At 56.0% G+C, this 24,740-nt stretch overlaps 3 protein-coding genes across 7 annotated transcripts; 1 reads left to right on the plus strand and 2 right to left on the minus strand.

The window, feature by feature from the left end:
• Positions 1 to 8,582: 8,582 nt before the first annotated feature.
• PRDX5 (peroxiredoxin 5) lies at positions 8,583 to 12,671 on the minus strand. Of its 4 annotated transcripts, XM_025355609.1 has the most exons (6): positions 12,373 to 12,671; positions 10,901 to 11,035; positions 10,000 to 10,131; positions 9,889 to 9,927; positions 9,724 to 9,785; positions 8,583 to 8,809 (listed from the first exon to the last, which is right to left on the minus strand). In XM_025355609.1, the coding sequence occupies exons 1-6, from the start codon at positions 12,544 to 12,546 to the stop codon at positions 8,704 to 8,706; spliced, it is 648 nt and encodes a 215-aa protein (XP_025211394.1). In that variant the 5' UTR covers positions 12,547 to 12,671; the 3' UTR covers positions 8,583 to 8,703. The 4 variants fall into 4 exon arrangements, with proteins under 4 accessions (XP_025211394.1, XP_025211395.1, XP_025211396.1 ...); XM_025355610.1 differs by lacking the exon at positions 10,000 to 10,131 and having other exon boundaries at positions 8,584 to 8,809; XM_025355611.1 differs by lacking the exon at positions 10,901 to 11,035 and having other exon boundaries at positions 8,584 to 8,809; positions 12,373 to 12,668.
• Positions 12,672 to 12,677: 6 nt separating this feature from the next.
• TRMT112 (tRNA methyltransferase subunit 11-2) lies at positions 12,678 to 14,205 on the plus strand. 2 transcript variants are annotated; one of them, XM_025355614.1, is made up of 4 exons: positions 12,678 to 13,319; positions 13,399 to 13,500; positions 13,631 to 13,705; positions 13,795 to 14,205. In XM_025355614.1, the coding sequence occupies exons 1-4, from the start codon at positions 13,242 to 13,244 to the stop codon at positions 13,900 to 13,902; spliced, it is 363 nt and encodes a 120-aa protein (XP_025211399.1). In that variant the 5' UTR covers positions 12,678 to 13,241; the 3' UTR covers positions 13,903 to 14,205. The 2 variants fall into 2 exon arrangements, with proteins under 2 accessions (XP_025211399.1, XP_025211398.1); XM_025355613.1 differs by having other exon boundaries at positions 13,616 to 13,705; positions 13,795 to 14,073.
• Positions 14,024 to 24,415, minus strand: ESRRA (estrogen related receptor alpha). The gene is made up of 7 exons (XM_025355607.1): positions 24,199 to 24,415; positions 22,418 to 22,754; positions 16,676 to 16,792; positions 16,375 to 16,503; positions 15,853 to 16,020; positions 15,494 to 15,763; positions 14,024 to 15,057 (listed from the first exon to the last, which is right to left on the minus strand). Exons 2-7 carry the CDS (start codon positions 22,740 to 22,742, stop codon positions 14,798 to 14,800), a joined length of 1,269 nt encoding a protein of 422 aa, XP_025211392.1. The 5' UTR covers positions 22,743 to 22,754; positions 24,199 to 24,415; the 3' UTR covers positions 14,024 to 14,797.
• Positions 24,416 to 24,740: the final 325 nt, after the last annotated feature.

The following is a 24,740-nucleotide window of genomic DNA, read 5'->3' on the forward strand; positions in this document are numbered from 1 at the left end:
GCGGGTGCCTATAATCCCAGCTACTTGAGAGACTGAGGCAGGAGAACCACTTGAACCCGGGAGGAGGAGGTTTCAGTGACCCAAGATTGCGCCACTGCACTCCAGCCTGGGCAACAGAGAGAGATTTCGTCTCAAAAAAAAAAAAAAGACAAAACAAAGATCTGTCTTAGGGCCAGGACTAGTGTCTCATGCCTGTAATCCCAGCGCTTTGGGAAGCCAAGGCAGGAGGATCACTTGAGCAGAGGAGTTTCAGACCAGCCCGAGCAACAGAGAGAGACTTTGTCTCTACAAAAAAAAAAAAAAATCAGAAATTATCTGAGCATGGTGGTTCATGCCTGTAGTCCCAGTTACTAGGGAGACTGAGGCAGGAAGATCACTTGAACCCAGGAGGTAGAGGCTGGTAGTGAGCCAAGATCATGCCACTGCACTCCAGCCTGGGTGACAGAGTGAGACCCTATGTCAAAAAAAAAAAAAGATCCGCCTTTGCCTTAGTGGTGATGGTTGCATAACTTGGTGAATATGTTAAAAACCACCAACTTGTATACTTTTAAAAAGAAAATAGAGACAAGGTCTCGTTATATTGCCCAGACTGGTCTCAAACTCCTGGACTCAAGTAAGTACCCCCCTTGCCCTCACAAAGTGCTAGGATTACAGGCATGAGCCACCATGCCTTGCCTTTGTACAATTTTACAGGCTGAATTTTATGTGAATTGTATGTCAATTTGGCAAATCTATCTTTGATGAAGCCTAACCGTGTCACTCAGTTCCCACAGAAACTAATTCAAGAAAGGGACAGGGAACCAGGAAAGAGGGCTGTTGTCCTCAGCAGTGAAACTTGGGACCCCGAAGGCTAGAGTGTCTTGGGCAGGGGCATCCCAGCGGGGAACATTGTCTGGTAGATGCTGAAGAGGGAAGCAATTGGAGGACCCACAACTGGGAATCAGGGTGATGTTGGTGACCCAGGTTGCAGGGAATGGGAACAGAGGCTTGGAGAGAAGTCACTGGGGAGATGAGGGGACCACACAGGGATCTGGGCCAGTTTCATATTAACCATGCCCTTCCAAGGCTGATGGGAAAGGCAGGGAAGTGAACATCTCCTGGGAGGCATGGAGCCTTCAAAGGTTCCTCTTCTCAGAGGTGATCCCCGTGTGGCCCACACTGCTTGCTGTCCACCCAATATCCTTTCTCTCTCTCTCCCTGACTAACAAAACTCATAATTTTTAATTTAGACACATGGCACCCTGGAATGAAGTTGATACTTCTCAGCTTCCCTTGCAGCTAGTATGACCATGTGACTAAGTTCTGTCCAGTGAGATGTAAGTGATATACAGCAGCTTCCAGAAAAAGCTTCTTTTTTTTTTTTTTTTTTTTTTTTTTTTTTGAGACGGAGTCTCGCTCTGTCACCCAGGCTGGAGTGCAGTGGCCGGATCTCAGCTCACTGCAAGCTCCGCCTCCCGGGTTCACGCCATTCTCCTGCCTCAGCCTCCCGAGTAGCTGGGACTACAGGCGCCTGCCACCTCGCCCGGCTAAGTTTTTTTTGTATTTTTTAGTAGAGACGGGGTTTCACTGTGTTAGCCAGGATAGTCTCGATCTCCTGACCTCGTGATCCGCCCGTCTCGGCCTCCCAAAGTGCTGGGATTACAGGCTTGAGCCACCGCGCCCGGCCCTGGAAAAAGCTTCTTGACAGACAGCTGGCATGGGCCTTTTATCTTCTGTTCTTCATTTCCTCTTTCCTGCATACTGGATGATGAATGTGATGGCTGGAACTCAAGCAGCCACAGTGGATCATAAGGTAAAGACACATGTTTAAAAATGGCAGAGCAGCAAGACAGAAGGAATAATCACACAGCTAGCATACTAGCTCAACCTCTCTAGTGCATACCTGTGAGCTAAGCCTTTGTTTTTTTTGTTGTTGTTGTGTTGTTTTGTTTTGTTTTGAGACAGAGTTTTGCTCTTGTTGCCCAGGCTGGAGTGCAATGGCACAATCTCGGCTCACTGCAACCTCCGCCTCCCAGGTTCAAGCAATTCTCCTGCCTCAGCCTCCTGAGTAGCTGGGATTACAAGCATGCACCACCACGCCCTGCTAATTTTGTATTTTTAGTAGAGGGATTTCTCCATGTTGGTCAGGTTGGTCTCGAACTCCAGACTTAGGGTGACCTGCCCACCTCTGCCTCCCAAAGTGCTGGCATTATAGGTGTGAGCTACCATGCCTGGACTTCACTTCTTTACTCCTTCCCAAAACATGTGTTGGGTATTATCTGTGTTCCCCACCCTGAGCAGGGCTCCTTACCTGTGTTAAGTAAAAAGACATGGTTCCCAACTCCAGGAGTGAGAGCTGATGACACAAATATAATCACCTGGCAGGCCAGTATGCATGCTCGTTAACACCAAGAATCTATGCCTTCACATAGATGTTACCCGAACTTCTCCAGAAGTTATACCCATGCACACATTGCACTCTCTGCTGTCACTTCTCAATGCCTGTGTCACCAAACCCCAACCACGCCCAGTAGAGTGTGTCCCTTTGAGGCTAGCAGCCTCCACTCCCCCGATCACAGCACCTTCATGGCTGTAGCCCAAGCCTGATCTAGGCCAGGAACACCAGGACCCCTCCAACCTTTTCTTCGTCTCAGAAACCCAGACTTGGCTCCCTTAGGGCCTATTGACACCCCCCGATAGGCCAGGCTCGGTGGCTCACACCTATAATCCCAGCACTTGGGGAGGCCGAGGCGGGCGGATCACGATGCCAGGAGTTTGAGACCAGCCTGGCCAACATAGTGAAACCCTGTCTCTATTAAAAAATACAAAAATTAGCTGGGCATGGTGGCGTGCACCTGGTCCCAGCTACTCAGGAGGCTGAGGCACGAAAATCGCTTGAACCCAGGAAGCGGAGGTTGTAGTGAGCCGAGATCCACTGCACTCCAGCCTGGGCAACAGACCGAGACTCTGTCTCTTTTTTTTTTTTTTTTTTTGAGATGGAGTCTTGCTCTGTAGCTCAGGCTGAAATGCAATGGTGCCATCTCGGCTCACTGCAAGCTCCGCCTCCCAGATTCGCACCATTCTCCTGCCTCAGCCTCCCGGACTCTGTCTCAAAAAAAAAAAAAAAGAAAGAAAGAAAAAAAGAAAACTTCCCCTGGTGACGTCTTCCCAGCTCCTTAACCTGTGAGGCTTCAGGCACCAGACAATGTATGGAGAACCCCTGGGGTCTGCAGACAACAGGTAATAGCAGGGTCATTATCCCCATGCTACTGATGAGGAAACTGAGACTCGGAGAGGCACAGTCACAGGAATCATGAATGACAGGACTGGGATTTGACCTGTCTTAACTCCCAGCTCCTTCCCTACAGACAGACAGGCTGCATGGTAGAGAATGGAGATCTTTATCGTTCTTTTTTCTTTCTTTCTTTCTTTTTTTTTTTGAGACAGGGTCTCACTCTGTCGCCCAGGCTGAACCGCAATGGCACAATCTTGGCTCACTGCAACCTCTGTCTCCCAGGTTCAAGTGATTCTCCTGCCTCAGCCTCCCAAGTAGCTGGGACTACAGGCATGGCGTCACCATGCCTGGCTAATTTTGTATTTTTAGTAGAGAGGGGTTTCACCATGTTGGTCAGGCTGGTCTTGAACTCCTGACTTCAGGTGATCCGCCCGCCTCATCCTCCCAAAGTGCTGGGATTACAGGCGTAAGCCACCATGCTCGGCCTGATTTTTATCTTTCAAATAACCTTTTATTGAGCTTTTCTTTTTTTTTTTTTTTTTGTGGCAGGGTCTTGCTGTATTACCCAGGCTGGAGTGCAGTGGCGTCATCATAGCTCACTGCAGTCTTGGCCTCCTCGGCTCAAGTGATTTTCCCACCTCAGCCTCTAGAGTAGCTAGAACTACAGACATGTGCCACCACACCCGCCTATTTATTTTATTTTTTTGGTAGAGACGGGGTGTTATTTATTCATTTATTTATTTATTTATTTATTTATTTATTTATTTTGAGACAGAGTTTGGCTCTTGCTGCCCAGGCTGGAGTGCAATGGTGCGATCTTGGCTCACCGAAACCTCCACCTCTTGGGTTCAAGCGATACTCCTGCCTCAGCCTCCCACATAGCTGGGATTACAGGCATGAGCCACTACGCCTGGCTAATTTTGTATTTTTAGTAGAGACAGGGTTTCTCCATGTTGGTCAGGCTGGTCTCGAACTCCCAACCTCAGGTGATCCACCGACCTCAGCCTCCCAAAGTGCTGGGATTATAGGCTTGAGCCACCACACCTGGCCTATTTTTATTTTTTTAGAGATAAGGTCTCGCTCTGTCACCCAGGCTGGAGGGCAGTGGCACAATTATAGCTCACTACAGTGTCCAACTCCTGGTGTCAAGCGATCCTCCCGCCTCAGCCTCTTGAGTAGCCAGGACCACAGGTACGCACTACAACTTATTTATTTATTCATTTATTTAGTAGGGACGGTGTCTTGCTATGTTGTCCAAGCTGGTCTCAAACTGGCCTAAAGCAACGCTTCCACCTCAGCTGCCAGAGGAACTGGCATTATAGGCCTGAGCCACTGCAGCCAGCCAGTTTGTTATTTTAATGTAAATTCTCAATAAACAACTCAAGAACTCTCTTGTCCTTTTAAAATCCATTTCTACTGCTGCTAATCCGAGTGTATATTCAGGGCAACTTGCATGTGTGCTCCTGGGATGCAATCCTCAAGCTTGGCCCAAATAAAGTCTCTGCTGATATTAATTTTGCCTAGGCTTCTTCCTATGAGGTCAACACTCTTTTTTTTTTTCTTTTTTTTTTTGAGACGGAGTCTCGCTCTGTCACCCAGGCTGGAGTGCAGTGGCCAGATCTCAGCTCACTGCAAGCTCCGCCTCCCTGGTTCACGCCATTCTCCTGCCTCAGCCTCCCGAGTAGCTGGGACTACAGGCGCCCGCCAACTCACCCGGCTAGTTTTTTGTCTTTTTTAGTAGAGACGGGGTTTCACCGTGTTAGCCAGGATGGTCTTGATCTCCTGACCTCGTGATCCACCCGTCTCGGCCTCCCAAAGTGCTGGGATTACAGGCTTGAGCCGCCGCGCCCGGCTTAGGTCAACACTCTTTTTTTCATTTTTTTTTTTTTTTTTTTTGAGACGGAGTCTCGCTGTGTCTCCCAGGCTGGAGTGCAGTGGCGTGATCTCAGCTCACTGCAAGCTCCGCCTCCCGGGTTCACGCCATTCTCCCGCCTCAGCCTCCCAAGTAGCTGGGACTACAGGCGCCCGCCACCACACCCGGCTAGTTTTTTGTATTTTTAGTAGAGACGGGGTTTCACCATGTTAGCCAGGATAGTCTCGATCTCCTGACCTCGTGATCCACCCGCCTCGGCCTCCCAAAGTGCTGGGATTACAGGCTTGAGCCACCGCGCCCGGCCAGGTCAACACTCTTAAGGCTCATGTGGGGGTCTGTTCAGCTGCGTTTCAAAGGGACTTTAGACCCAGGAAGGCCCAGAACCACTGATGCTGAGTAACACCCTTGGCCTTCTGGGTCTGAGTTGCTATGGCCTTGGGCATGCTAGGACAGGCAAGTGAGTTTCACTGGGGCATGTGCTGGGTGGATGTTTCAGGTTCTTTTCTTTTTTTTTTTTTTTTCTCCGAGACAGAGTCTTGCTCTGTCTCCCAGGCTGGCATGCAGTGGCGCAATCTTGGCTCACTGCAACTTCCACTTCCCAGGTTCAAGCAATTATCCTGCCTCAGCCTCCCTCTTCAGTAGCCAGGATTATAGACATGCGTCACCATGCCCTGGTAATTTTTGTATTTTTAGTAGAGATGGGATTTCACCATGTTGGACAGGCTGGTCTTGAACTCCTGACCTAAAATGATCCACCCGCCTTGATCCCAAAGTGCTGGGATTACAGGTGTAAGCCACCGTGCCTGGCCTATTATGTTTTTTTAACTTTGGTCTTTCGGCCACCAAGAGCCCAGGAAGGCCACACGCACAGCTCTGCCAGATGCAGCCCAGGTGTCCAGGGCTCTCTGGTCCAGGACACCATGGCCTGGTCTGCCCTTATCCCAGGCCTGAAGCCGCACCTGTCCACCCTGGAGACAGCTATGCAAGATTCTCTTGCCAGGTGCTGTTTAATCTTGGGCCCTCCAGGGCCTGGAACAGCTCCCAGGGCCAGTCCTCCCTGCCCCCACCCAAGGACGTCCTCACCCCAGCAAGCTCAGCCGCATGCTCAGCAGTCAGGGCCACTGAGGCCACAGCCCCGCCGCGACCCACACCAGGCTGTCCTAGAGGGCCACCCCAGCCCTGGAAGCCCCCTCAACCCTTCCTAGAGGCCCAGCCAGTGGCAATGGACCCTGGAGGGGACACTTCCTCTAGAGGCCTTTCTTGGCCTCAGCCAGCCCAGATAAAAACCCAGGAGCAGAGGAAACAGAGGCAGCGGAGTGACAGAGATGGAGCTGGGCTTCCCCGATAGCAGGGAGCTGCCTGGGTAGCACGAGGCTGCAGGAACGAGGAACGGGGTGCACAGCCCATGGGGTGAGCTATTTGCCACCACCGCCCCCTGTTTACTGATGGAGACACTCACTAGCTCACAGGCAGCTCCACGTCTGTTTTCGCATTTGTATGATGAGAGAGAATAAAGAGGTGGTATCAGGGAATGATAGGGGCTCTGTGCCATGCGTGTCCACGAGGACAACACTGTACCCCCGAGTTTAGCAGGAAAGGAGAGGCAGGCAGGTTACCAGGGTGGCTGGAGGTGCAGTCAGCCTCCTTCCCTGCCCCTACCCGGGACCCCTGAAGGGGTGGCAGGTTGTGGGAGAGAACCATGGTGACAGAGGTTGGTGGGCAGTGCGACTCGGGCAGGCTGGGCACCTGCAACCCTGGGCAGGGAGGCCAGCTCCCCTCCTACTGTCTGTTCTCACAGACGTGACCATAAGCACCCATCCCCTCCACCTTCAGCAAGCGGCTGCCTGGATGCACCCTCCCTCCCAACACGTCCCCACCCCCACCTCCTGGGCATTGCTCTCATCATGGGTCCTGCTCTCTGCTGCCCACCTGGTGCCTCTCCCAGCCTCCCCGCTTGGGGGCTGCACCCGGTAGCCCATGGCCAAGGTGACTGTAGGGTGGAAGGCAAGCTGCTCGTCAGCTTCAGGGGCCCCACTGACCTCCAGGCATCCTCTCTTGTCCCCGACATTCCCCCTACTCCCACTACCCATCTTGCTGTGGCAGCATGGGACTGTCCCACCCTCCACCCCTAGGGCTATGGGGCTCACCCCTAGGATGACGGGACTCCCTCCGACTCCCACTTGAGGTGCCACTCCCACTGCCTCAAGGGTCATTTGCTCTGAGGCCCCGCTTTGACCTTCTCCCTGACCTCCCGAGTGTGGCCTGCCCGAGTCAGCAGTGGGGGCTGACCCCTGGGGACCACTAAGCACGAAGTGCCCAGGAGCCAGGTACTGATGTGGCTCATGGCAGGGCAGCTCCACACGGTGATGGAATCCGGACTCCCTGTAGGTGGCTGAGAGGCAGCAGCAGTCCATACCTCACTGATTCTTGTGAAGGCTGTTACGACACCTGGGGCAGGCAGGCAGCATCGCGCAGGGCACAGAGGCGCCCTAGACTCCACGCAGCGGGGCCTCACCATCACACATGTGGCTTTCCAGCACCAAGGGACAGAGGCCCAGGAGCAGGGCCTGCGATGGCAATGGCCCCCATCCCCACACCGTGCTGGCATCCCCTCTCAAGGCCCCTCATACCCAGCCACCACTGGTCAGACCTCACCAGCATCTTCTCCCCTCCACAGCTCACCTAGACTCTTCCCCCAGGGAGCCCCCCTGGACTGAGCAAGTGCTGTGCCAGAGCCCCTCTCCCTGTTCATCAGACAGTCCTAAGGTGACCTGAGCTCTCCCTGGGATGAGGGTGCACCCAGGAGGGGTTCAAGTTTGAAAGGATGGTGGGGCTGAGCCCCGGCAGGAATGCTGGGAGCCAGGGTTCCCACCATGGGGTTTCCAGACAAAATGGCATGAGTCAGCACCCAGAGAGCAGGTACAAAGGCCACACTGTGCGCCACGCGGCATAGGCTGGGCCTTGCCCTCTGTGCTGCCTCTGTGGGGACCGCTGCTTCCCTTCCTCTTCAGATTGCTGGCTCCTTCTCAGTGCTCAGTAACACCTCCCTCGAGGCCGGGTGCCGTGGCTCACACCTGTAATCCCAGAACTTTGGGAGGTGGAGGCGGGTGATCACCTGAGGTCAGGAGTTCGAGACCAGCCTGGCCAACATGGTAAAACCCTACGTCTACCAAAAATACAAAAACTTAGTCGGGCGTGGTGGCAGATACTGTAATCCCACCTACTGAGGAGTCTGAGGCAGGAAAATCGCTTGAACTTGGGAGGCGGAGGTTGTGGTAAGCCGAGATCATGCCACTGCACTCCAGCCTGGGTGACAGAGTGAAACTGTCTCAAAAAAAAAAAAAAACCCTAGGCCCTCCCTAGCTTCCCCTTAATTAAGCCAGGACCCCCTACATTCTCCCTTTCAGCCCATCTGTACCCTCACCACTCTCACCCAGTCTGTGATGATGCCAGAATGCCTGGCACTCAGCAAAACAGCCATTCATAACCAAGGAGATAGACACAAACTGCAAGTGTTTATTGCAGAAATCTGGCCAAGATTCCAACTGCAGGGCCCCGGCACAGGGCTGGACAGGTGAGATAGGGAGAGGTGGAGGAAGTGATCTGGCCCAGGGCCTCAGAGCTGTGAGATGATGCTGGGTGCCAGACTGCAGGTGAGGCCTGTGCCATCTGGTTCCACATTCAGGGCCTTCACTATGCCATCCTGTACCACCATGGAGAACCTGCCGGAAAGAAGGGCCCAGACAGCTGCCTCAGCCTGGGCTTGGAGGCTGGGCATAGAGCAGGCGGTGAAGAGCCAGGGGCCCAAGAGAACTCCAGAGAGGACTCCCCAACAGAGGACTCTCCCCACAGAGGACTCTCCCCACAGAGGACTCTCTCCCACAGAGGACTGTCCCCCACAGAGGACTCTCCCCAACAGAGGACTCTCCCACAGAGGACTCTCCCCCACAGAGGACTCTCCCCCACAGAGGACTCTCTCCCCACAGAGGACTCTCCCCACAGAGGACTCTCCCCACAGAGGACTCTCCCCCACAGAGGACTCTCCCCCACAGAGGACTCTCTCCCCACAGAGGACTCTCCCCGACAGAGGACTCTCCCCACAGAGGACTCTCCCCCACAGAGGACTCTCCCCACAGAGGACTCTCCCCCACAGAGGACTCTCCCACAGAGGACTCTCCCCCACAGAGGACTCTCCCACAGAGGACTCTCCCCCACAGGGAACTCTCCCCCACAGAGGACTCTCTCCACAGAGGACTCTCTCCACAGAGGACTCTCCACAGAGGACTCTCCCCCACAGAGGACTCTCCCCACAGAGGACTCTCCCCCACAGAGGACTCTCCCACAGAGGACTCTCCCCCACAGGGAACTCTCCCCCACAGAGGACTCTCCACAGAGGACTCTCTCCACAGAGGACTCTCCCCCACAGGGAACTCTCCCCCACAGAGGACTCTCCCCCACAGAGGACTCTCCACAGAGGACTCTCTCCACAGAGGACTCTCCACAGAGGACTCTCCCCCACAGAGGACTCTCCCCACAGAGGACTCTCTCCACAGAGGACTCTCCCCACAGAGGACTCTCCCCCACAGAGGACTCTCCCCACAGGGGACTCTCTCCACAGAGGACTCTCCACTTTTACCTCTTGAGACGTCGATTCCCAAAGATGGACACTAACGAATCATCTAGTAATAAGTCTGTCTCCTAAGAAGAGACAGAGAAAAGTATCAGAAATCCCTGAAGAGGCCAAGGGCCCCCACTGCTCCCCACACGACCATGTTCCTGTGGTGGTCAGGGGAACACTCACCTTCCCAAAGGCCCCAGTGGGATCAGCCAGGAGCCGAACCTGCAGAGAAAGTAAAGGTCACAAGAAGAATATCCTACCTGGCCCTGACTCCCTGCAGGCCCCACACCTCACCTTGCCTTCCACCTTGTGGGCTCGGCCCCACTCGCCAGTCACAAAGGCATCATTAACACTCAGACAGGCCAACACCTGGACTCCCTTGGCCTTCAGAGCCTCAGCCTGCTCCACAAACCCTGGTAGGTGGGTCTGGGGAAGGGGAACAAAGGGTTGGCAAAGTGATAACTGCATCTGCCCCCTAGCCCACCCTTCATCTCCAGGCGCTCCTCACTGCTCTGCCTCAACACCTTTGATCAGACAATGAGAGCTGTCTAAACCACTCTATTTCCTTTTTGCCTTGGCCACTAGGAAGCTCAGAATGAAACCTAATGCCTTATGGTCCAGACGTGAACTTTCCATGGGCAGAACTATGTCTTAGTTATCTGAGTTCCAAGCACCTTCCAAAGTGCCTGTCATTTAGCAGGACGAACAGGGGTGTTGGATTTAATTGCAATATGTTTTTCTTCAACATTCCTGGTACTGTTCCCTTTTTGCAGTCTCTATTTTTTTTTTTTTTTTGAGACGTAGTCTCACTGTTTCGCCCAGGCTGGAGTGCAGTAGCACGATCTCCACTCACTGCAACCTCCGCCTCCTGGGTTCAAGCAATTCTCTGCCTCAGCCTCCCCAGTAGCTGGGATTACAGGCACTCACCACCACGCCTGGCTGATTTTTTTGTATTTTTAGTAGAGACAGGGTTTCATCATCTTGGCCAGGTTGCTTTTGAACTCCCAACCTCGTGACCCACCAGCCTTGGCCTCCCAAAGTGCTGGGATTACAGGCGTGAGCCACCGCGTCCAGCTCTACTTGTTTTCTGATGGCACTGAAATGCTTTTTAGGAGTCCTGTCAGGACTATGTGGAGGACTTAAGAACAACACAAGAGATCCCAGGTCCTGATCTTCAGAAGGGGAAGGGCCTCACCTTGGAACATCCAGGCGTGAAGGCCCCGGGAACTCCAAACAGCACACCCTTCTTGCCCTTGAACAGCTCTGCCAGGTTCACCTTGTTCCCTGGCTCCCCTTCAAACACCTCCACTGCAGGGATGGCATCTCCCACCTAGAGGGAAGGACTCCAAGGTAAGGGAGGTGAGGGAGCGGGGCAAACCATAGGCAGGAAGGTGAACAGAGCGCCTGGCAGCCGGGCCTTCAGGAGCCGGGGCTGAAACCCAGCAGGATGCTCCAGCCCTGTCAGAGTTTCCAAGGGCCCTCCCTGCCCGCTCACACCGGGTTACCCCATATCCTCTAGGTTTCAAGATGGCCCTGCTCCTTTTAAGGGGCCATTGGTGACAACAGAGAAAGGGAGGGAAGGCTTCCCCTAGTGTCACAAAGGGTTACATAACATGCTGTCTGTTACAGGAAAGGAGTGGGATAAAATGGGCAGGGGCTAGAGGGCTGTATTTGGGGGTGAGGAGGAGTCCCTGACAACATGGAGGGAGAGGATCTTGGCCAGGTCTAAGGGTCCCACCCTCAAGAGGAGGAAGAGGGAGGGCAGCGGCAGGTGGAACGCTGGGGGAGGTTGTCCAGGCCCCTACACCCAGGAGGGGTAGAACAAAAGAAGGAATCTTTTGAAGGGGAAGGATCCGCCCCTGGAGTATGTGAGGGCTTCATGGGGCCAGAGTGGGTAGGGAGAGAGAGTCTGAGGTGGTGGAGTCTCTGAGGAGCCCAAAGGTTGGCAGCAGGATGAAGTAGAAAGGGAATGGGGTCTCACAGGGTTTGGGAGGAGAAGGGGGAAGGTCCAAGACCCCGGGGACGGTTCCAGGAGGTGAGTGAAAGACGAGCAGAAAGGTGGGAATTCGCCATGGGAGGAGGGGAGGGCGGAGCGGGATGCGGGAAGCCCCGGCGGGGGCACTAAGGGACAGCTGTTTCAGAAGATACGGGAAATCAGGCCAGGAGCGGTGGCTCACACCTGTAATCCTAGCACTTCGGGAGGCCGAGGCGGGCGGTTCACCTGAGGTCAGGAGTTCCAGACCAGTCTGAACAACAGGGTGAAACCCCGTCCGTCTCTACTAAAAATACAGTAGCCGGCCGTGGTGGCTCCCACCTGTAGTCCCACCTACTCAGGAGGCTGAGGCAGTAGAATCGCTTCAACCCGGGAGGCGGAGATTGCAGTAAGCATGGATTGCGACACTGCACTCCAGCCTGGGCGACACAGAGGGACTCCATCTCAAAAAAAAAAAAAGAAAGAAACAATGCCTCGGAACTGCCCCGGGAGGTGAGGTCCCCACGACTGGCGAGAAGGGTGGGCAGCCACGAGGGCCTTCTGAAGGGATGAGCTGGGCGGCCGGCGGGGAGGGGTCTGGCAGGCAGGAAATAAGGCGATATTCCCAGACCAGCGCGACGGGGGTTGGCATGGGGGTAGTGGGGGATGTCAGGCCCGGCCGGGCCAGCGGTCACCTTGATCGGGGCCATGGCTGCAGCGGCTCTGCTGAAACTGCGGACCCCGCCAGACGCCCACCCTCCTTCACTTCGCCGTCTTGCTGCTGCTGTCGCTGCCACAGACTGACCGGCGGCCCCACCGAGTATATAGCCCGCTGAGCGTCTCAGGACGCACACGCCGGCTAGTCCCATACCCGCCCTAAGACCACTTTCACTCCGCCCCCTAGCTGGGGCCACCGCAGCAGGCGGGGCACGGCTGGAGGCACTGCTGCGACACCCTGCGGAAGGCGGGCCTGGGCCGCCTCCACTGCGCAGGCGCGAGCGGCCACGCGTGTAACAGAGCTTCCGGGACCCTCGCCTTATTTGCATCGGGGGCTGGCTGGACAGCAGACGCAATTACAAATTGGGCAGAGCTTTCGGCAATGGGGCAGCTAATTTGCATATAAGAATGAGGTGCCGCTCGGCTTCCACGGGTCTAATTTACAGATAGGGCAGTATTTCTCCCCCTTAGCCGAAAGCGGGGTACCGAAGACGACGGTGTTAGGCGCCTGTGTAGGAGTAAAACATGTTTGTTTTGCATTCAACGAGAGCCCCTGCATTGCAGCTATTTTGCATATGATTTGCATGTTACGACGGATTTGTGCCAAAAAAAAAAGCTGGGCGTGCGCTGTAGGAACCTCCTGCTGAGACGCTTCCGGTAGTGGCGCGTGACCCGACAGGTCTTTCACCTACCTAGCTCAGCTCCCGCAAGCACGAGAATTTCCAGTAAGTTCGCCACTTCCGGTTCTCCTGGCCAGCCAATAGCATCGAGTGGAGCATCCCCGGAAGTGACGAAGCGGAGGACGCCCTCTTTCCGGTTCCGGCCTGACGAGCGCTTGTTCGGCGATATGAAACTGCTCACCCACAATCTGCTGAGCTCGCATGTGCGGGGGGTGGGGTCCCGTGGCTTCCCCCTGCGCCTCCAGGTACCACGGCGGGCTTCCCTTTTCGGGTGGGATGGTGGGCCGGGGTCCAGTGCTTGCCTAAACTCCTCCGCCCTGCCAGGCCACTGAGGTCCGTATCTGCCCTGTGGAGTTCAACCCCAACTTCGTGGCGCGTATGATACCTAAGGTGGAGTGGGCGGCGTTCCTGGAAGCGGCCGATAATGTGAGGATCCTTACCCCGCCCGAGCATATCCCGGAGAGTGCGGGGCGGGCACACCTCAGCCGGGCTGAGGCGGGAGTTCGGGATGCCCGGAGATAATTTCGCCTCTTGCCCACAGTTGAGCCTGATCCAGGTGCCTAAAGGGCCGGTTGAGGGATATGAGGAGAATGAAGAGTTTCTGAGGACCATGCACCATCTGCTGCTGGAGGTGAGAAGCGGCCCATCACTTGCTTCCTGGGCCACCTGCCTCCCTCACTGAGGCTGCCAGTGCTCAGCTCTGTCCCTCCCCGCCCGCAGGTGGAAGTGATAGAGGGCACCCTGCAGTGCCCGGAGTCTGGACGTATGTTCCCCATCAGCCGCGGGATCCCCAACATGCTGCTGAGTGAAGAGGAAACTGAGAGTTGATTGTGCCAGGCGCCAGTTTTTCCTGTTATGACTAATGTTTTTGTTGATGTATACCCTGTTTCCAAATTCTGCCGTGTATATCCCCAACCCTTGACCCAATGACACCAAACACACAGTGTTCTTGAGCTCGACATTATATATTTTTTTCTCGTTAAAGGTTCAAAACCAAAAGCGGTTTCTCTTTGCAGCAAATATACATTAAAATAGAGTCTCTGTACAGCCAAGGGCTCTGGGCCCTGGCTTGCCCCATGTCCCTGCGCCTCCCTGGCCAAACCCAAAAATAAATATAGTGTTATTGCTCTGCAGGGCATAGAGGCATTGCTCTCCTACCCCCTGAGGAGGCTGGGTGGGAGCTGATGGGGAAGCCCTGGCCACCCCAGGGGTCCAGGGGCTGGAGCCTGCTTGGAGTTATTGCTTCAAGGGGGGGCACTAATGCCCAATGCAAATGATGAGAGGAGGAGCGAAGGGGTATGGGCCTTTGCTCTCCAAGTCCCACTCTGCTCTGAAGAGGGGGTAGGATTAAGCAGCAGCAAAAGCATCACCCACTGGGAGACTGTGGCCTCCATCCCCTTCCCTCCCTGAGATAGGCTTCTGCCTCCCACACATCCCCTGCAGCCCCCTATGGCTTCCGCAAGGCCCCCTACACTCTGGGGGCACGTTATGGCTTGCAAGGGGCAGCACTGTGCCCAGAGCTTGGACACACGTTCCCAGCTTCTGACACCCCCTAGGAGGGGGGAGGGGAGGGCGTGGGGCCTGTTCCCAGGGGCTGATGGCATTGCCCTGGCCTTGCCAGCAGGCTGTGGCACTGCCCAGACCCCAGCTCCGCCCCAGCCCTTGGGGCTGACCCCATGCTAGGCAGGTCCTGCCAGAACCCCCACCAGGACCACCCCTTGCCTCAGTCCATCATGGCCTCGAGCATTTCCAAGAAGAGCTTGTGCATGGGCACCTTGCCTTCCAGCTTCACCCCATAGAAATGGGCCAGCACTTTGCCCGCTGTCTGGCGGAGGAGCGGTAGCGTGAGCAGCAGCCTGCCCGCCCTCCGCCGCTCAGCACCCCCTCCGGGGCCAGCCCGGCCGGCTTCGTACTCCAGCAGGGCCTCGTGCAGAGCTTCTCGCAGCTGCTCCACAGCCTCGGCATCTTCGATGTGCACAGAGTCTGCAAGAAGAGAGGAGCATGGTATTGGCCTGGGCTATCTCTGGCAAGGGCACTCCCCACATCTTGAACACTGATGGATGGGGTCTAAGGAGGAGCCAAATGAGGATTTGTTGATTGGCTGATTGAGGGGCACCACTCACTGCTCCAGCACGTGGGCCAGAACCCCACCTTTTCTCCCTGAACTATGGCCACCTTGTACCGTCCCCATCTTCCCTCCCACTAAACTTGACCTTTCTGCATTAGCATGGCACTAGGGCTCAAAATCCTGTGTGCAGTTTGGAGCCTGCACTTGGCTTGCTTTTTGAGTTTGAGCAAATCATTGTTCTTCCCTAAGCCTCAGTTTTCCTTATCTGCAAAATGGGACTGTGTCACCATCACTGAGTTAAAAACCTGAAGACCTTACGGAGACACCTGTCCGTGCCTGCTCCAGACTCACCTGAATTGGCAAGGGCCAGGGCCTTCAGTAGAACATACTCCTCTCGCTCCAGCCGCAGGGCCTGCAGCCGCCGCACCAGTTGCAGCAGGGCAGCCCCCAGTTCCCCTAGGCCAGCTGCCCGTGCCCCCTCTTCATCCAGGACTAAGTCCTCAGCAAAGGCCAGCTCATCCTGCAGTGGCAGTGAGCGCTGGGCCACACCCAGCACCAGCACCTCCATCCATACGCTCTGCAGTACTGACATCTGGTCAGACAGCGACAGCGATGAGAAACCTAGGGGGCAGTGGGAAGCGGGCCTGGCTGAGCAAGCGCACCAGAGCCGGGCCTGTTCAGGGCAGCCCCAGGTCACCTGGGCCCTTTACCTGGGATGCTCTTGGCCCAGCTGATGGTGACCACAATCTCTCGGTCAAAGAGGTCACAGAGGGTAGCCACGGCTGGGAGGTGCCCATCAGGGCCCGCGGGGTCGGGCATGGCATAGAGCTTCTCAGGCTCAACCACCAGCAGATGAGACACCAGTGCATTCACTGGGGCTGCGGTGACAATTAGAGGACAAGAGTCAAGCCTCAAGGGGTCAAGCATCTTCCCAGAGTCGCTCCCCCTGTGGCCTGCCTCAGTAGCAGCTGGCCAGCGACTTCCCTCCGCGAAGAGCGCAGTCTCCCAGGGAAGGCCCGTGTGTTTGTGGACAGGCTGTGAGTGTTGGAAAATCGTCCCTGTTCCCCGTCCTACTACTTTTCCCAATGCAGGGAAAGGCATTTTCACATGTCTTGGGGAAATGAGTGAGTGAAGAGACGAAGGGGAAATACAGGTCCCAGTGCCAAAGGTTAACTATGATGCCACACATAGGCCTCCCGTGTCCTAGTCCCAGGGACCCACAGTGCTCTCACCTGTCTTCCGGGGGCCGCCAGCGACTGCCAGGGGCCCAGCAGGGAAGGGGCCCGGGAAGGGCAGTGGGTCCACCTCTGGTCGCCGCTTGTACTTCTGCCGCCCACCCCGGACACGGTCCAGGCGCACTCCTTGAATTGTAGGACAGATAGGACTGTGACTGCGGTGCTGTGGGCGGGGTGGGGCTTGCTCTCCAGAGTTGTCCTCCCCCAGTCCACTCACCAGAACTCCCAGGCCTCGCGCCCATCCGGCCCGGGCCCCCCCACTCCCCCAGCCCTCACCCAGCCCCTGCCCAGCGCTCACCCTCCTTGAGCATGCCCACCCGCAGGCACTTGGTGAAGCGACAGGCCTGGCAGGCCTTGCGTCTCCGCTTGGTGATCTCACACTCGTTGGAGGCCGGACAGCTGTACTCGATGCTCCCTGCCAAGAAGAGGCAGGGCTCCAGAGGCAGCCTCCCAGGGTCGGGAGGGGACCCAGCTGACAGGAGAACCCTGACTCTCCCCGGGCAAACACAGGTCTGGGGGTACGGGGAGGAAAGGGAGAGCAGGCAGCCATGAGCGGGCAGGGAGGGGAGTGGTTGCTGGGCGGGGAGACCCTGCCTGGATGAGGGAGGAGCTGGAACAGGCAGAGGGGCTGCATCTCGGCCCCAAGCCTCATCTCTGGCCCACAGCCCTCATCTGCTGATGAGGCCACAAAGACCTCTGCGTTGCTAAATCCAGTTGTCAATTCTCAGTCCTCATGTTACTTGGCCTAAAAGAAGGATCTAAGGCCGTTGATCACTTCCTGCTCCTAGAAACACTTAAACACTTTCTTCTTTTGCTTCTAGGACACCATACACTGTGGTTTTCCTCCCACCGCACCAGCCACTTTGTGGTTTCTGTGCATCTTCCCAAGCTCTTCCATCCAGACTGCCAGGGTTGTCCTTGGAGTTCATCTCCAATCCTATGGCGATCTTCTCCAGCTGTGGGGCTCTCATGTTTCTATCTCTAGCCTGGACCTGCTGTGAGCTCCAGACCCATCTCTCCAGCTGCCTCCTCGACATCCTGCATGTCTAGAAGGCATCTCAGACCGAACACAGCCTACGTGGACTCCACGTGTTCACTTGCCCAAAAAGAAACCTGGGCAGAATCTCTGGTTCCTCTCACACCCCACATCCAAGCCACCGACACATTCTGGTGGGCTTTACCTCCCCCTAGGTCCAGAATCCACCTCCTGCTCCTGGCAACTACTTCCACCTTTGACCCGATAGTCACTGTCACCCCACCCCTCGCTGGCCTCCTGCTCTGTCCCTGCTTGCTCCAGTCTGTTCTCAACACAGCAGCCAAGAGGGTTCTATTAAGCCTCCATCACATCCTGTACCTCCTCTTCTCAAAACCCTCCAGGGATTTCCCTTCTCTGAGTCCAAGCCCAAGCAAACCCACGTCCTCCCAGGCCTATGCCCCTGCTCCTTGCCACCTTCTGACCTCTGCTCCTTGCTCTCGCCTCCTCCATGTTCCTCCAACAGGCCCTGCCTGGAGCTCTGGTCCTGAAGTTCACACAGGCTCCCTCACCTCCCTCTGCTCACTGTCACTTTGGAGGTCCTCAGCACTAGTAACGTGGTGCTGGTGGTCCTCCCGGCCTCACAGGGCGTCACAAGGACCAAATGACACAGCTAGACAGCAGGCCAGCAGCGCATTTCTCCTCGCAGTGCGTTTTCTCCTACCCCCTACTTGGGCTTCTACACTCAGCTCAAGACACCATGGCCGGGCGCAGTGGCTCACACCTGTAATCCCAGCACTTTGGGAGGCCAAGGCAGGAGTTCGAGACCTGCCTGAGGTCAGGAGTTCGAGACCAGCCTGGCCAACATGGTAAAACCCCGTCTCTACTAAAAGTACAAAAATTAGCCTGGCATGGTAGTGGACGCCTGTAATCCCAGCTACTCAAGAGGCTGAGGCAGGAGAATCGCTTGAATCTGGGAGGCAGAGGTTGCAGTGAGCCAAGATCATGCCACTGCACTCCAGCCTGGGTGACACAGCGAGACTCCATCTCAGAAAAAAAAAACTAGCTGGGCATGGTGGTGCATGTCTGTAATCCCAGTTACTCGGGAGGCTGAGGCAGGAGAATTGCTTGAACCTGGGAGGTGGAGGGCGCAGTGAGCTGAGATCGTGCCATTGCACTCCAGCCTGGGCAACCAGAGCAAAACTCTGTCTCAAAAAAAAGGCCGGACGCAGCGGCTTACGCTTATAATCCCAGCACTTGGGGAGGCCAAGTCAGGCAGATCACAAAGTCAGGAGTTCGAGACCAGCCTGACCAACGTGTCTACTAAAAATACAAAAATTAGCCAGGCGTGGTGGCGTGTGCTTGTAGTCCCAGCTACTTGGGAGGCTGAGGCAGAAGAATCGCTTGAACCTGGGAGGCAGAGGTTGCAGTGAGCTGACATCGCACCACTGCACTCCAGCCTGGGCAACAGAGCGAGACTCCGTCTAAAAAAAAAAAAAAGAGGCCGGGCGCGGTGGCTCACGCCTGTAATCCCAGCACTTTGGGAGGCCGAGGTGGGTGGATCACGAGGTCAGGAGATCGAGACCATCCTGGCTAACATGGTGAAACCCCGTCTCTACTAAAAATACACGAAAATTAGCCAGGCGTGGTGGTGGGCGCCTGTAGTCCCAGTTACTCCAGGAGTGTGAGTCAGGAGAATGGCGTGAACCTGGGGGGCGGAGCTTGCAGTGAGCCGAGATCACGCCACTGGACTCCAGCCTGGGCGACAGAGCGAGACTTCGTCTCAGAAAAAAAAAAAAAAAGACAAGCCCTCTGGAGCCTCAGAACCAGCAACTCCCTTTCCTGCACATACCACAGCTGTAATAAGACAAGTCTGTGCCACTCACTGTTGCCCAGCTCTCCCCTCTGCCAGGAGGAAAAGTGCCTGAGGGCAGAAACAGCCCTGCTTCAGCCCCAGCTGTGTCCCCAAGGCCTGGAACACTGGCCAGGACAGAAAAGCATAGGTCTGTGCCGAGCAGGGACTCTGGCTACCACATACATTTATGACCTTGGGCAAGTCCCATACCTAACCCCTTGAACCCTCAGTTTCCCAGCTGTAAAAGTGCCCCGAATTAAAGGGGATAATGTGGGCAAAACATCTAGCATGGTTCATAACACCTAAGTGCTCAATATACAATTCCTATTCACAGCCAGCACGCAATAAATATTTGTCAAGAGTCAACATACAGTGAGGGGCCCCAGGGTAGGTAGGAGACATCTGCACCCTGGCCTGCTGGCTCACTGGTCTTCAGAGCGGGAAAGGTGCACAAAGTTTTAGATCAGTGAATTTTGGCCAAGTTAAAACTTGCTGGATTGGCTGGGCCCAGTGGCTCACACCTATAATCCCAGCACTTTTGGAGTGTGAGGAGGACAGATCACCTGAGGGCAGGAGTTTGAGACCAGCTTGGCCAACATGGTGAAACCCCATCCCTACTAAAAACACAAAAATTAGCCAGGCATGGTGGCAGGTGCCTGTAATCCCAGCTACTTCGGAGACTGAGGCAGGCGAATGGCTTGAAGCCGGGAGGCAGAGGTTGCAGTGAGCCACGACCGCAGGCACTCCAGCCTGGACAAGAGCAAAACTCCATCTCAAATAAAAAAAAAAAAAAAAAAAAAACTTGCTGGAATGTCACAATCAGTCATTTGGCGTCTGTCCAAAGTTTCGTGTTACTAGTAATAAGCAGAGGCAGCAGTCTAACATTGAAGAGCTCAGCTCTGGACCTATACTGACCCAAGTTCAAATCCTGGTTCTGCCATTTCCTAGTTGTGAGACTTCAACAAAGTTTCAAATGCCTCTCTTAGTCTCACTTATAACAGTACTGACACCTTAGAGGGTTGCTATGGGGACTAACTGAGATCATAAAAGAACACAGTACCTAGCACAAGGTAAGCACTCAAGACTTTTTTTTTTTTTGAGACGGACTCTCACCCTGTCGCCCAGGCTGGGAGTGCAGTGACACGATCTTGGCTCACTCCAACCTCCGCCTCCTGGGTTCCAGCGATTATCCTGCCTCAGCCTCCTGAGTAGCTGGGACTACAGGTACCCACCACCACGCCTGGCTAATTTTTGTATTTTTAGTAGAGACAGGGTTTCACCGTGTTGGCCAGGCTGGTCTCAAACTCCCGACCTTATTATCCTCCCATCTCAGCCTCTGAAAGTGCTGGGATTAAAGGTGGGAGCCACCATGCCTGGCCTTTTTTTTTTTTTTTAATTATATGTATTATGGCCCCCAAAGTAACCAATGGTTACATAAAAGCAGAAATAATGGAAATAATAGGCGCTTCCCAGGCAATGTTTACGTCAGCATCTTGCTCATTCCCCCGAATTCTGATAAGCTTTCCTGAGTGAGAAAAAAATTAGTGACTTTTAAGAGCAGAGATGCCTGTCTTTTTTTTTTTTTCTTTTTTGAGACGTGAGTCTCACTCTGTTGCCCAGGCTAGAGTGCTGTAGCACAATCTCAGCTCACTGCAACCTCTGCCTCCCAGGTTCAAGTGATTCTCCCGCCTCAGCCTCCCAAGTAGCTGGGATTACAGGCACTCACCACCACACCCGGCTAATTTTTGTATTTTTAGTAGAGACGGGGTTTCACCATGTTGGTCAGACTGGTCTCGAACTCCTGACCTCGTGATCTGCCCGCCTTGGCCTCCCAAAGTGCTGGAAGTGCTGGGATTACAGACCATGAGCCACCAAGCCCAACTTTTTTTTTTTTTTTCGAGACGGAATCTCGCTCTGTCACCCAGGCTGGAGTGCAGTGGTGTGATCTCGGCTCACTGCAACCTCCGCCTCCTGGGTTCAAGCAATTATCCTGCCTCAGCCTCTCAAGTAGCTGGGATTACAGGTGGGAGCCACCATGCCTAGCTAATTTTTTGCATTTTTAGTAGAGATGGGGTTTCACCACGCTGGCCAGGCTGGTCTCAATCTCCTGACCTCAGGTGATCCACCCACCTTGGCCTCCCAAAGTGCTGGGATTATAGGTGTGAGCAACCATGTCCAGCCTCGCCTCTTAGTCTTTTTAAAGTTGGGTGCTAAACTATGATGTAGTCCCTCTCAAGCACTGATAAAAATCTGCCTTGTTTTGGGAGGCCAAGGTAGGTGGATCATTTGAGGTCAGGAGTTCAAGACCAGCCTGGCCAACATAGTTAAACGTTGTCTCTCCGAAAAATACAAAAATTGGCTGGGCGCGGTGGCTCACATCTGTAATCCCAGCACTTTGGGAGGCCAAGGCAGGCGGATCACAAGGTCAGGAGATCGAGACCATCCTGGCTAACATAGTGAAACCCCATGTCTACTACAAATACAAAAAAAAAAAAATTAGCCGGGCATGGTGGTGGGCGCCTGTAGTCCCAGCTACTCGGGAGGCTGAGGCAGGAGAATGGCATGAACTCGGGAGGCGGAGCTTGCAGTGAGCCGAGATTGCGACACTGCACTCCAGCCTGGGTGACAGAGCAAGACTGTGTCTCAAAAAAAAAAAAAGTACAAAAATTAGCTGGGCGTGGTGGTGCACACCTGTAGTACCAGCTACTCAGGAGGCTGAGGCAGGAGAATCTCTTGAACCCAGAGGCAGAGGTTGCAGTGAGCAGAGATCGTGCCACTGCACTCTAGCCTAAGCAACAGAGTGAGACTCTGTCTAAAAAAAAAAAAAAAAAAAATTTAAAATCTGCCTTGTGTTGGTGCTGCTTTGGGAAAATTAAGAAAAAGGGGACATGTTCTATGCTGGGGAGAGGTCAAAAGCTGCCAGAAGCAAGAACAAAGCTTAGGAACAGAGGCTGCCTTGGACTCTTTCAGAGCCACTGTAGAAGGTGCTGGGCCTAGAGTACCCAGGTGGTACCCTGAGCTCACTCACATCCACTGCAATGCATCAGTACACCCAGTGCGTTTACCATACTTCTCAGGGAAAGGGTGTCTCTGGGAGGTAGAGACCCTGGAAACACCAGATTGCCAGCCTCAAGCGGTGCCACAGCCATCTGGGGGCCTATTGCACCCAGAGGGTGCAGGGCAAAGGGCAGGGGAGTGGGCTGGGGGCTCACCCTGGATGGTCCTCTTGAAGAAGGCTTTGCAGGCCTCACAGGATGCCACACCATAGTGATAGCCAGAGGCCACGTCCCCACAGACCAGGCAGAGGCGCTTGGGCAGGGAGCTGAGCACCAGCTTCCCACCGCCCTGCTCGCCAGGCCCAGCCCCCTCCCCATCCTCCTCTTCCTTATGGCCTGGGAGGCAGCGGGTGGGAGCTGGACCAGGGGCCAGTGCCACAGGAGGCTCGGTCTCCGTCTCTGAAGAACCCTTTGGACTGTCAGGGCTGGCCGGCTCTGCCTTGATGTAGAGAGGCTCAATGCCCACCACCTGGCTGGACATGGTGCTGGTCACCTGCAGGGAGAGACCCGTGGGTTCGTAGGGAGGCACTGGGATGGGGGATGGGAGACACCCTGCCACACGGGTTGCCCAACCTCGGGCCTAGGGCCAGGCTTCCAGGCCCAGCAAGGGGGGAGGAATGGGGGCAGAGTCCAAGGAAGGACTGCCCAGTAACACTGCCCCCCTCCCAGCTGTTGCCATGGAAACAGAGTCTTCAGGGCCAGTAACTGACAGCTGGTCTCTCCCTTGGGAACCTGGGGGAGGCTTAGAAAGGCCCTACTCCCACCCAGTCCAGGGAGCAGGGTAACCGTAGCCCCCAGGCAACCTTCAACCCCACCTGGAATCCCTAGACAGGGGCAGGATACTTCCCAGTTTTCTCCAGATGTTGGGGGTACCTCTGAGACCCTGCCCTCATGTGGATATTCTGCATTGGAGAGCGTGCACTGAAGCCCAGACCCAAGGCCAGTGGACGTGCTCACACCGAGTTCACACACTCCACTCACCGAGGTGCTCAGGGGCCCCACAAGCCCACGCAGGCTCGCTCTCTGCTGGGGGTTTTCACATTCGCACCGGCCTTCCCAAACCCGTGCTCACTCCTGCTCACACCTGTGCTCACATACTTCTCCTGGAGCGCACACCCCATCTGCGAACTCAATCAAGGCTCATGATCACACACACTCTCACTAGGTCCCCACATCCACAAGCACAGGCACGGACTCATGAAAACACCTCCAGAGCTTTTCACACCTGACACGCGGCTGCCCTCCTGCCCCAGCATGCCGATTCCAGGCACACGGCGGGTGCCGCTCCACCTCCTCGAGACCGGCCTGCAGGTCCACTCTTATACTCCCGCTGTCGCAGAGGCCGCCACCTCCCGGGGCGCCGCGTACCACCCCCCCAACCTGCGCACACCTTTGGGAAGTTGCCTAAAGTTGCTATGCCTCCCCACCCCGCCCGCGGGAGACCTCTACCAGGTTATCAGGAAGTAAGTGGGGAGAGCCAAGGAGGAGGAAGTTCTCCCCTGCCGGTGCGATGACCTTTGACCCAGAGAGGAGGGTGGCCCCAGGCCCCTTCGAGCGCCCCCACGTGGTCTTCAGAGCCCCTTCCCCGACACAGAGCCCTCCCCGTCTTCCACCCGGGCCAGCCCCAGGGACTTCGTCAAGTGGGGGATTGAACCCTGCCCCGGGGCGGGCCGGATCGGAGGCCCAACCCTGACCCGGGTCAGGACCCGTAGCCAGAGCCAGATCCTGCCCCAGGCCGGCCCACCAGGACTCAGACGCCGGATCCCGCGTCTGAGGGACCAGTCCGACCGTCGACTGGGTCCCAACCATGGCCCGGACTGGCCCCAGAGCTGGACCCCGCCTGCAGCCCGCCCCGCCCGCCTCCCTGTCGCGCTCGCACATGGCCCCCGCGCCCCGCCCGCCCACCCCCGCGGCAGCGCTCCCCTCCGCCCCCGGACCTGGGGCTCCGACAGGGCGTTCGGGCAGGCATGGGGGCCGAGCGGCCCGGAGTGCCGGGGTGAGCCGGGGGCCGCGGGCGGCCCCTCCTCCGCCGCCTCCTCGGGTCGTGCCGCCCCACCGCGCCGCGTCCCCTCACTCGGCGGCGCCGCCGGCTGCTTGTAGGACACAAAAGGACATCGCGGCCGCTTCCTACTCCGCTTCCTCCAGCTGACAGCGGGGGCGGGGCCGGCCGTGCGCATGCAAAACAGGGGGCGGGGCCCGGGGTCCTATGCTAATCAGACCAGCGGGGCGGGCGGCGCCTGCGCGCCCGTACGAGTCGGGGCGGAGCCGGCAGCGCCAGTGGGCGGGCCTTCGCGCAAGTCCCGCCCCGCAGCCTGCCGAGCCACTGCGGCGCACATGCGTACGCGGCCCCTGGGAGGGGCGGGGCCGGAGACGCGGAGGGTTGGGGGATTAGAGTCGGGAGCTAGTGGGGCCAGAAGCGCGCTTTCGTAACGGAGGAGGTGGGGTGCGCTGCGCGCGCGAGGAGTGGGAGAGGCGGTGC

This window comes from Theropithecus gelada, chromosome 14 (genome assembly GCF_003255815.1).
Source record: "Theropithecus gelada isolate Dixy chromosome 14, Tgel_1.0, whole genome shotgun sequence".
Taxonomy (NCBI): domain Eukaryota; kingdom Metazoa; phylum Chordata; class Mammalia; order Primates; family Cercopithecidae; genus Theropithecus; species Theropithecus gelada.

Excerpts from the sequence above, each read along its gene's own strand:
- PRDX5 (XM_025355609.1), bottom strand. The coding sequence starts at position 12,546 with ATGGGACTAGCCGGCGTGTGCGTCCTGAGACGCTCAGCGGGCTATATA. Across the intron at positions 10,132-10,900 it reads TCACGCCTGGATGTTCCAAG|ACCCACCTACCAGGGTTTGT; the intron begins GTGAGGCCCTTC and ends CCCCTTCCCCAG. Across the intron at positions 9,928-9,999 it reads CCCACAAGGTGGAAGGCAAG|GTTCGGCTCCTGGCTGATCC; the intron begins GTGAGGTGTGGG and ends CTTTCTCTGCAG.
- TRMT112 (XM_025355613.1), top strand. The coding sequence starts at position 13,242 with ATGAAACTGCTCACCCACAATCTGCTGAGCTCGCATGTGCGGGGGGTG. Across the intron at positions 13,320-13,398 it reads GCTTCCCCCTGCGCCTCCAG|GCCACTGAGGTCCGTATCTG; the intron begins GTACCACGGCGG and ends CCGCCCTGCCAG. Across the intron at positions 13,706-13,794 it reads TGCACCATCTGCTGCTGGAG|GTGGAAGTGATAGAGGGCAC; the intron begins GTGAGAAGCGGC and ends CCCCGCCCGCAG.
- ESRRA (XM_025355607.1), bottom strand. The coding sequence starts at position 22,742 with ATGTCCAGCCAGGTGGTGGGCATTGAGCCTCTCTACATCAAGGCAGAG. Across the intron at positions 16,504-16,675 it reads GGTGGGCATGCTCAAGGAGG|GAGTGCGCCTGGACCGTGTC; the intron begins GTGAGCGCTGGG and ends CTACAATTCAAG. Across the intron at positions 15,058-15,493 it reads CCTGGCCCTTGCCAATTCAG|ACTCTGTGCACATCGAAGAT; the intron begins GTGAGTCTGGAG and ends CTCTTCTTGCAG.